Source organism: Procambarus clarkii, chromosome 29 (genome assembly GCF_040958095.1).
Source record: "Procambarus clarkii isolate CNS0578487 chromosome 29, FALCON_Pclarkii_2.0, whole genome shotgun sequence".
Taxonomy (NCBI): Eukaryota; Metazoa; Arthropoda; class Malacostraca; order Decapoda; family Cambaridae; genus Procambarus; species Procambarus clarkii.
The window spans coordinates 18,039,027-18,050,283 of record NC_091178.1 but is presented as its reverse complement, the minus strand read 5'-3'; the positions used below and the strand labels follow the sequence as shown (position 1 = coordinate 18,050,283).

At 47.7% G+C, this 11,257-nt stretch overlaps 1 protein-coding gene across 1 annotated transcript; it reads left to right on the top strand.

Moving 5' to 3' along the window:
* The first annotated feature begins 4,678 nt into the window (after window positions 1-4,678).
* Window positions 4,679-5,608, top strand: LOC138369621 (uncharacterized). The gene has a single exon (XM_069333045.1). The coding sequence runs from the start codon at window positions 4,679-4,681 to the stop codon at window positions 5,606-5,608; it is 930 nt and encodes a 309-aa protein (XP_069189146.1).
* Window positions 5,609-11,257: the final 5,649 nt, after the last annotated feature.

The window sequence follows — 11,257 nt, the reverse complement described above, 5'->3', positions numbered from 1 at the left end:
GGGCTGCCGATGGAGTTTTATGTGTCCTGTTAGAAGGTAATTGGATCTGATTTCCTGGAGGTGGTCCAGTTTTGTTTCATACACATGCGATTGGTGAGGTCCCAATGGCTATGCATTGTGTGGCTCTTTCCTAAACCTGGCGATGTGAGGTTCTTCGCCAATTGGCATCTGATAACTCTTCTAAATCAGGATTACAAGGTAATATAGAAGCTGTTAGCGAATAGAGTTCGGTCTGTGGTGAGCTCTCTGGTTTCTCAGGGAACAGTTTTGTGGAATGCCGGGATGGTCATTGGTCTATTGCAACAACCTGGTGTAAGATCTGATTGTCTATAAGTTGGAGTCTGTGGGTCCAGCAGCTTTGATCAATCTGGATTGGTATGAATCTGCAGTGACTTTGTCTTGACGATTTTGGAGATGCTTGGAGTTGCCTCCTGGTTTAAAAGTTGGTTGCGAATGTTGTATGCGGGGTGTTGTAGTAGAGTGTGTGCGAATGGGTTGTTTAATACTCCATTTGCCATTGGGCGCTCGGTTCGGCAGGGTTGACCCCCTGTCGATTCTTTTGTATGTTATTTTCAGGAACTGTTGTTTTGAGCGGTGTGAGCTAGTGGCCCTATCGTTTCCCCACAGTGTCCCAGTGGGTTTAACCTGTGTGTGTGGGTATGCTGATGATATGACTGTATTTGTAGCTACTGTGGATTCGGTGGTTGGTGTGCAGACGTGGTGCATAGCTTTGAGATGGCCATGGGAATTGGCATCAATTGTCTGAAATCTTGTATTATGGGGTTAGGGTATTATGGCTGGTTGGGAGTCATGGAAACGGTCATGGCTGCAGGTAGTGCAGTCTGTTCGCATGTTCGGCATCACCTGGTTTGGTTCGTATGAGGAATCGTTGTAGCATAATTGGGCGGCGGTGTCTTGCTAGGTTGAAGCAAATTTAGGTACATCTGTATTTGTGCAACTACCTTAGACTATATGAAGGGGAGTACAGAGTGTGTAAAAAAACTAGCTATGTGATGCTAAAATTCCCATCACACAGAATCGTCAGTCATACAGAGGCATGTAGGTGTGCACTGGCAAACTCTGGTTGCATTATGCTTATATCATCATGAACATAAGAGTGAATAAGGTAGAAGTGATTCTAAGAGTCCCCATCTCGCAGGAAGGTTAGTCATACAGGGCCCTATGTTCAGTAGCCTGCACTGACAAATTCTGGGTGCATTATGAGGATAACCTCAGAACACGAGAGTGAATAAAGTAATTGCAAAGCTCCAGGTACCTCATGCCAACGGGTCTGAATGGTCTGATAACTGAGCATTTGGTGATATAGTGTGGGAAATCATGCCCCAGTTCCTGCTTACCGAGTTTGCTCCTGGGGTGCTCAGGATTGGGAGATCCGTCACCTGTAGCCACCTGCCACAGGTAACAGTAACCCAACCTGAGCCTGGCAACCACTGTGTCGCACAGTCTGGTGGACGGTTTGTGCTGTCCATAAACATAGGTCTCAGATCTGAAAAAATCATAGCTTTTTATACTGATGCTTTCAGGTCGTTGGGAGTCAGTAATTTATCTCCTATCCAACTTGAGTGTTTGGAACAATATAGTTTTGACAGCAGACATGGGGATACCTAGGTCTAATTCAACTGCATCTTTGCTACATGCTAATTTGGCTGAAATGCCTTGGTCTTTATGTTGGGTTATATTTATGTGTGATAGTATTCATACAAGGAGATTTGAAACCCTTTACTCTGTGCAGAGATTAGGTCATTTATAATTACTAGTATGAGATCTTGCATTTTCGATGGAGGAGGCAATTGTTTCATCTGTGGCAGCTTTGAGAAGAGCAAGATTCGCATTACCTTTCTTGGTGACGGGTATGATTCTTGAATGGTGGGGTACAGATAAAGAAGAATATCGGAGACAGATAGATTGCAATTAAAAGGTTGGGTTGGATGAGATTGTAGGCATTTTTATTCATCCATTTATCATAAAAGGAGCGAGTTGGTATGTTGGCATCAGTCAATAAGGTGTTAACAGCACTGAATAATTTGTCTCTGAGCAATGAAGGAGATGTTGGGTCTCTCATGACTTTAAGGCAAAAGGTCGTGTTGACTTGCATGATTCTCTCTAGTATGGTTGGAAGCTTCAGTTCTTCTCTCATGTTGAAGATTCTTGTGCATCATGTGGCACCAAAAATTATCCTCATGGTTTCATTCTGTACTACTTCAAATTTGGCCAACACAGGAGGTGGGGGGAAGTTAATTACGTGCAAGGCATGATAATCAACTAGAGATCTAACAAGAGAGACTTTATGCGGGTCTGATTTGCATGAAGATTTCTTGTAGTTTATCTTCTTGTAGTTTCTGAGGGGGAATTGTAGGTTTCATAACACTTTATAGGTGTTGGTGCCAGACTACATTTTTTTGTTTGTGGATTGGTATGTTAGAAGGGAACGATGTGGCTCAGCTATTGGAGATCTTGAAGGGTAGGCTGCACTACACGATGTGGTTATTGCAGCCATCGTTCACTGTGGCCTATCTTGCTGCTTCTCAAGTGATGTAGAGATTAGCAGGCGGCGGCGTTTGTCTATGTTCTGTATTCTTGGCACATGAGTTGGAGTTGCATTTCCACTTTTGATTGATTGTGTTTTTCTAATCTCCTGTTCTTTTGTTTGGATGTTCGAGTGAGTTGGATGTATGTGGTTTTTATTGTATTACGCTGTTTTGTTTGTCCCATGAGGTGGACGTCCACCCTTCCTTGTCTTGCTGTTGGGCAGTGTCCAACGTTGCCATGAATATTGCAATGAATTTGTCTTTGCTATTGTGCTGTCTTGCCCCCTATATACATGGGACCTTCAGTGTGTGAATGTTTCTGTTGCAAGGTTCGGAGGTGTCTCCACTCCTTGCTACCTACGACTGAGCTGACTATGTGTTGTATGAAGTGTGCAGTTCTGACTGTGGAATATGTTGATTCCGGTCGTGTGTGTACCTTTTCCTCTGACCGTCGTCAGTTATATTGTTTTGTTTTCATTTGTTTGATGTAGGCTTCCTTTTTGGATTTCCTTGTTTGGCCTTATTACGTTTTAGGTTATGACCTGTATTTTTTAATATTTTTTTTTAATGGTAACGGCCTCCGTTTGTTGAGGTCCCGTGTGTGTGTGTGTGTTATTTCTTTGTTTTTTCTGTATTTTCTGTCATGTGGTACTAGTGATCTGTAATTGCAGTACATTATCTGTGTTCAACTAGTGTGGATTGGTATACATATTGGGTACGTCTATGGGCTGTGCCCTGGGTACATGTTTTTTTTTGTATTTGCGTGGTGTATATTAGTTTTTTTATAGTTATGTATTGGGTTGGTGTATTGTTGAGAATGGGTTTGGTGCACTGTTACGTGTGCTGTATCTTGTGTCGTGTACAACAATGTTACTTAGGTATCTTTCATTTTATTTGTATATATGTATTGTTTTATATAATAAAAACAAAATTATATCACAATGATTATTAGTTTCTTGGTGACCCATATATGCATTCTTTATCAGTGTTGCTATACCACTGTTGTGTACTTTGGTGGTAATCACTTTCAGGGATATAATAAGTGCGGGTCACTCACTTTTTCAGCTGACAGGTGTGTTGTACACATTCTGCTGTGCATCGGTCAATTTCCTGCGTGCTCGCCGGTGCCAAAGAGAGTAATCATGAGTGTATTCAGTTATAATAATTCTGTGGCATAACACGTGACAGAGACTAAGTTCTTATATCGCAAGGAGCCCCGTGTTATGGCGTCCTCCAGATGTGGTTGTGTGTGTAGCCCACTGCGCCTGTGCCAGTCATGCTCTCTCTTAACGTTTGGGTACAGTGTGAAATAAAGTTCGATTATTGTAATACATTAGTCATTAGTTACGCCTTGAATGAAACGGGCTCGGGAGAATTACGAGAAAATGAATTTCCCCGTACTACTCTCGCACACGACTCGTGCATATGACTCTGGCTCTATTAATGATTCTTGACACCATCTCTAGGGTAGAGCTGCTTCACAGCCTTGCAAGAGTAGAGTTTTTTTCACAGCCTTTCATCATATAAATTTGATGAATGCCCCCCCCCCCCCTAACCTTCTAAAACCTTCTAGTTCTCTTTGGTGGTACTTGCAGTTTGCACGAAGGGTTTATCCCCCAATGACTGCAATAAGTTCTAAGCCCTCTAGCGAGTGTCGTTCAGTTAGGAAGACGATCATCCCTGATGCAAGGTTATGATATCATGGTGGAAGAGATCATTATTTCACGTTATTTTTTCGGTCACTGGCGTATCGGTATTTTGTTGAAAGCTCGCTTGGTAACTGAACGTGGGCTGTTGCAAGTGTAAGCTGCAACTGCAGGTCCTCTTTGAGAACCTAGTCATTACACTGGGTATATACACATGTGAGGCTAGTAGCAGGTGACTCTGGATTCTGATCTCCGTGACCCCTAACTGTGAATCACCCGTGACCCCAAATTCCGAGTCTTTTGACAATGAACTTTGATGCTAATGACTCGGATCAAACACTTACCATGTAACCTCTTATCAGATGCATCTTGATGCCAATTACTAACCTGTGACCTCTTAATTCTGACCTCGTAAAACTCCAAACTCGGCTGCATCTTGCTGAAGCCAGTGCGAGCTCAGAAAGAACTTTCTGAAGCTAGCACATGCTCAGCAGGACCCTACTGGTGCCAGTACATGCTCAGCAGGACCCTACTGGTGCCAGTACATCCTCAGCAGGACCCTACTGGAGCCAGTATATGCTCAGCAGGACCCTACTGGTGCCAGTACATGCTCAGCAGGACCCTACTGGAGCCAGTACATGCCCAGCAGGACCCTACTGGAGCCAGTATATGCTCAGCAGGACCCTACTGGTGCCAGTACATGCTCAGCAGGACCCTACTGGAGCCAGTACATGCCCAGCAGGACCCTACTGGAGCCAGTACATGCCCAGCAGGACCCTACTGGAGCCAGTATATGCCCAGCAGGACCCTACTGGAGCCAGTACATGCCCAGCAGGACCCTACTGGTGCCAGTACATCCTCAGCAGGACCCTACTGGAGCCAGTACATGCCCAACAGGATCCTACTGGAGCCAGTACATGCTCAGCAGGACCCTACTGGAGCCAGTACATGCTCAGCAGGATCCTACTGGAGCCAGTACATGCCCAGCAGGATCCTACTGGAGCCAGTACATGCTCAGCAGGACCCTACTGGAGCCAGTACATGCCCAGCAGGATCCTACTGGAGCCAGTACATGCTCAGCAGGACCCTACTGGAGCCAGTACATGCTCAGCAGGACCCTACTGGCGCCAGTACATGCTCAGCAGGACCCTACTGGAGCCAGTACATGCTCAGCAGGACCCTACTGGAGCCAGTACATGCTCAGCAGGATCCTACTGGAGCCAGTACATGCTCAGCAGGACCCTACTGGAGCCAGTACATGCTCAGCAGGACCCTACTGGAGCCAGTAGTTGCTCAGCAGGACCATACTGGAGCCAGTACATGCTCAGCAGGACCCTACTGGAGCCAGTAGTTGCTCAGCAGGACCATACTGGAGCCAGTACATGCTCAGCAGGACCCTACTGGAGCCAGTAGTTGCTCAGCAGGACCATACTGGAGCCAGTACATGCTCAGCAGGACACTATGGGCCCTCAGTAAGATCCTACTGGACAATGCACAGGGTCATAAGTATCATGTGTATTCCAATGGGGGTGAGTGCTTCACCGTTGGTGCCAGAGTAGTGTGAGTGGGGGTTGGGGAAGATTTAACACTGCGGCTAACTTGGCGAACTGGTTAGCTCGGTGTGATTGTTTCCTCTCTGGTGTGGTTACGTCTTTATTGATGTTGTGAGAAGGTGAGATAGGTATGGAGGTGAGATAGGTATCCACACGATAGGTATGGGTCGTGTGTGGCTTGACCGAGTGCAATCCGTCCTTTTGTTGCTCAGTAAACTGTGAGAAAAGAATAGGAAAAAGGATTCGGAATGTTTGAGGGAAGATCGTGTTTAAATCTTCTATTCTGGGAGAGTGAACTTTGATTATTTTTCCCGTCCATGCCACTGTTCCCCGGCGCTCCTCTCACGGTGCCCCCGAAGATATTCCAGAGTGCGTTCAGTCATCCTTCAGCATATATCACGCTAGTGTGTAAACCGGTGTATATTGTGTAGGCGCCTAACCCGTTTATTGGTGGGGAAGTTAAGCAAATCTCGACCTTAGGGTCGTGCGCGTGTGTGGCTACCTCCAACTGTAGCCGCCAGCCTGTCCGACTCACGCCTCGCCTCGCTACCCTGGGGGCAGCGTCCCGCCACCTCCATACCTCACTCCGTCACCTCCAGCTCGTGCTTCAGTCCACAGCTGGGGCAGTGAGTGTGAATACTAAGCGAGTGTGTGTGTCATACCGGTATAATTAACATGAGTACTCAAACTATTTTTCTCTGTATCTTTCGTACGTCCCAAATTCCTTCTGTTGATTTTATTCAGCCGTCCGGTGTTCATTCTCTTTAGTTCCCCTACGGGACTGAGTTCAATTCCCCGAGGAAGCACGATTTGTAAAGACCTACTACAGTTATTCTGTGTGATGACTGTAGCTGGATTTTAAGTGTGTCTGTCGCCTTACACATCAGTTACCCACATTTAGCGACTTAGTGTCATTGTGTGTTGTATCTGTGGGTAGTGCGGTTTCAATATTATACCATCACAGAATGTTTAACCCATTTCCATGCCGTTGTGTTCTGTACTTCCAGGAGACTTGCTGTAAGTAACAAGTAAGGTTAATTGTGTATTCTTTATTATTATTATATTGACACATGTGTCAGTGTGTTGTGTTCAGTTGTGTGTACTATATTATGTTGGTCTCTGTGACCCGGTGTACTTTAATTTAGTGTCATTATAGTGTCGGTGTGTGTGACCCGTGATGCTGTGACTCAGTGTCATTATTGCGGAGTGTTGCATTGGTCTCGGTGACCCCGTACTGTTATACTTTGTCTTCATTATTCTTGTGAAGTCAATGTACTCAGTGTTCATTATTCTCGAGACGTCAGTATACTTTGTGTTCATTTATTCTTGAGACGTCAGTATACTCAGTGTTTATTATTCTTGAGACGACAGTATACTCAGTGTTCATTATTCTTGAGACGTCAGTATACTCAGTGTTTATTATTCTTTAGACGTCAGTATACTCTCTGTTCATTTATCTTGAGAAGCCAGTGTAACGTAGTGTTCATTATTCATGAAGTCAGTGTATTGATTTGACGTAAGTGATTATCGTTTGATTATACGCGGTGATTAGCAATCGTATTGACTAATCAGTGTTTGTTAAGCGGTCTCAGTGACTGTCGAGCAATTAACGTAATTCTACGTGAGTCAAGTTGAGCTGTCAAGTTGTGACAGACCCTTGAGTGATTACTCAGGGATTGCGCGTAAGCCGTAGTTGATTTCACTGACATTGCTTTGATTTGTTTGACACTCTGTGTTGACAGTGTGTGTTAACGTATTTTACATTGTTTTGATTTGAATGTCTTGGGGACATAGTAACGTAACATTGTAATTGTCTGATTGAAATTGATTGGATCAATTGTCATCTATCTGTCATCGTGTAATGTAATGAACTGAGTGTTGCACGGAAGACTCGTCACAGTGACAGGTCTGTCTGTTGTTGTTTAAGTTATCAATCACTCCACGCTGGTCACAGACTTCACATCTGACGCCACGTGGGTCCGTTGTCGTTTCACTGTGCGTTAGTGCTACTTGCTGCAGTCGTGTCGAGCTGTAATTGCGTTTGGTGTGGTGGCCCACTTTGTTAAGATCAGTTAGGGTGCGCAGTACCGCGAGCGGTCCGAACTGGAAGCAGTAATTCCGGTTAGCCTAGCTTTGTCAAGCACCGCGACCGACATTAACGTGACGTCAGGTTATTCTTGCCATGTATCGTTAGTATTAAGCTCTGATGAATAAACTATTTGTTGAACTACAAGTGCCTTTACGTTCACACCTTCAGAACCCTTGTACCCAGTACCGACTTTGCCATTCCTGAGTCATTTCAATTTGTCTGTTGCCTGGATTACTTGGACTCAAACGCTTTTCATGGCCATACACATCAAATATAAATTTATTTGATGTGAGGACCATATGAGCTACTCTGATGTCCACCCTCAGTGGACCCGGCAGCTCCACGACCCAGTGGATAAGGAGTGCCAAGGATTTGGACTCCTGCAGCTGCTCTATGCATCCCTGGTCAGTCATTAAAGTATAATCTGCCCTCAGCATTGTTTTGATGTTAGTTAGTCTTTTCTGCCTGAGGTTACATGTATTATTATTGAGGTCACCTCTGGTGCCTACGTGGTGCTGTTCAATTATCATTTCCAGCACTACGAAGTGCCCATCTGGCCAATAGATACTTGTAACCTAGTAACCTCTCAAAAGGGATAATCTCACAGATGTATAGTCGTGTCTAGTGTGTCTACAACTCTGTTGATATATACTCGTGACTGACGGAGCAGCGTCTCTGTTGGTGTACATTCGTGTCTGGCGCACCAGCGTCTCTTCTTAGTGTACACTTGTTACTGGTGTAGGTACTTTTCTTACTAAAGTTGCAAGTAGCACGGGCTATGGTGAGCCCGTAGTGAGTAGCACGGGCTATGGTGAGCCCGTAGTGAGTAGCACGGTCTATGGTGAGCCCGTAGTGAGTAGCACGGTCTATGGTGAGCCCGTAGTGAGTAGCACGGGCTATGGGGAGCCCGTAGTGAGTAGCACGGGCTATGGGGAGCCCGTAGTGAGTAGCACGGGCTATGGGGAGCCCGTAGTGAGTAGCACGGGCTATGGGGAGCCCGTAGTGAGTAGCACGGACTATGGTGAGCCCGTAGTGAGTAGCACGGGCTATGGTGAGCCCGTAGTGAGTAGCACGGACTATGGTGAGCCCGTAGTGAGTAGCACGGGCTATGGTGAGCCCGTAGTGAGTAGCACGGGCTATGGTGAGCCCGTAGTGAGTAGCACGGGCTATGGGGAGCCCGTAGTGAGTAGCACGGGCTATGGGGAGCCCGTAGTGAGTAGCACGGGCTATGGTGAGCCCGTAGTGAGTAGCACGGACTATGGTGAGCCCGTAGTGAGTAGCACGGGCTATGGTGAGCCCGTAGTGAGTAGCACGGACTATGGTGAGCCCGTAGTGAGTAGCACGGGCTATGGTGAGCCCGTAGTGAGTAGCACGGGCTATGGTGAGCCCGTAGTGAGTAGCACGGACTATGGTGAGCCCGTAGTGAGTAGCACGGGCTATGGTGAGCCCGTAGTGAGTAGCACGGGCTATGGTGAGCCCGTAGTGAGTAGCACGGACTATGGGGAGCCCGTAGTGAGTAGCACGGGCTATGGTGAGCCCGTAGTGAGTAGCACGGGCTATGGTGAGCCCGTAGTGAGTAGCACGGGCTATGGTGAGCCCGTAGTGAGTAGCACGGGCTATGGGGAGCCCGTAGTGAGTAGCACGGGCTATGGGGAGCCCGTAGTGAGTAGCACGGACTATGGCGAGCCCGTAGTGAGTAGCACGGGCTATGGTGAGCCCGTAGTGAGTAGCACGGGTTATGGTGAGCCCGTAGTGAGTAGCACGGACTATGGTGAGCCCGTAGTGAGTAGCACGGGCTATGGTGAGCCCGTAGTGAGTAGCACGGGTTATGGTGAGCCCGTAGTGAGTAGCACGGGTTATGGTGAGCCCGTAGTGAGTAGCACGGACTATGGTGAGCCCGTAGTGAGTAGCACGGGCTATGGTGAGCCCGTAGTGAGTAGCACAGCCTATGGTGATCCCGTAGTGAACTTGACCAACGGGCCTAACACACCCCCGAGTCTTGCTGTTTCTATAGAAATATTTGCATTGTTCTCAGATGGCGCGCGCGAGGGCACGCACGCAGCAACGAAAGGTAAATAAAAGGCCAAATAAAAGTTATAATAATTTATTCGTTTATATATTTGTTATTGTTAATGAGACAATGATGAAGTAAAGTCATGACGAGGTCCCAGGAGCTCGCTGCTGGGAGGGAGAGGGTGAGGGTGAGGGTGAGGGTGAGGGAGGGGGAGAGGGAGAGGGAGAGCGAGAGGGTGAGGGTGAGGGAGAGGGAGAGGCTGTAGGGAGGCGGGCTAGAGATGAGGCTGAGGTCCTCGCCCCTAACCTTCAGTCAGCAAGGGTGTGGAAGGAGGGATAGCGAGAGGGATAGAGATATGAAGTTACAAAGCGAGAGAAGTGTCTGGTAAGTCAGAGATGCGGCAGGATATGTGGTGTGTGGCAGGATATGTGGTGTGTGGCAGGATATGTGGTGTGTGGCAGGATATGTGGTGTGTGGCAGGATATGTCGTGTGTGGCAGGATATGTGGTGTGTGTGGCAGGATATGTGGTGTGTGGCAGGATATGTGGTGTGTGGCAGGATATGTGGTGTGTGGCGGGATATGTGGTGTGTGGCGGGAAATGTGGTGTGTGGCGGGATATGTGGTGTGTGGCTGGATATGTGGTGTGTGGCGGGATATGTGGTGTGTGGCGGGATATGTGGTGTGTGGCGGGATATGTGGTGTGTGGCGGGATATGTGGTGTGTGGCGGGATATGTGGTGTGTGGCGGGATATGTGGTGTGTGGCGGGATATGTGGTGTGTGGCAGGATATGTGGTGTGTGGCAGGATATGTGGTGTGTGGCGGGACATGTGGTGTGTGGCGGGACATGTGGTGTGTGGCGGGACATGTGGTGTAGGGCGGGATATGTGGTGTGTGGCGGGATATGTGGTGTGTGGCGGGATATGTGGTGTGTGGCGGGATATGTGGTGTGTGGCGGGATATGTGGTGTGTGGCAGGGTATGTGGTGTGTGGCAGGGTATGTGGTGTGTGGCAGGGTATGTGGTGTGTGGCGGGATATGTGGTGTGTGGCAGGGTATGTGGTGTGTGGCGGGATATGTGGTGTGTGGCAGGATATGTGGTGTGTGGCAGGGTATGTGGTGTGTGGCAGGGTATGTGGTGTGTGGCAGGATATGTGGTGTGTGGCAGGATATGTGGTGTGTGGCAGGATATGTGGTGTGTGGCAGGATATGTGGTGTGTGGCAGGATATGTGGTGTGTGGCGGGATATGTGGTGTGTGGCAGGGTATGTGGTGTGTGGCGGGATATGTGGTGTGTGGCAGGATATGTGGTGTGTGGCAGGGTATGTGGTGTGTGGCAGGGTATGTGGTGTGTGGCAGGATATGTGGTGTGTGGCAGGATATGTGGTGTGTGGCAGGATATGTGGTGT

Coding starts and splice junctions, on each gene's coding strand:
- LOC138369621 (XM_069333045.1), top strand. CDS start 4,679: ATGCTCAGCAGGACCCTACTGGTGCCAGTACATGCTCAGCAGGACCCT.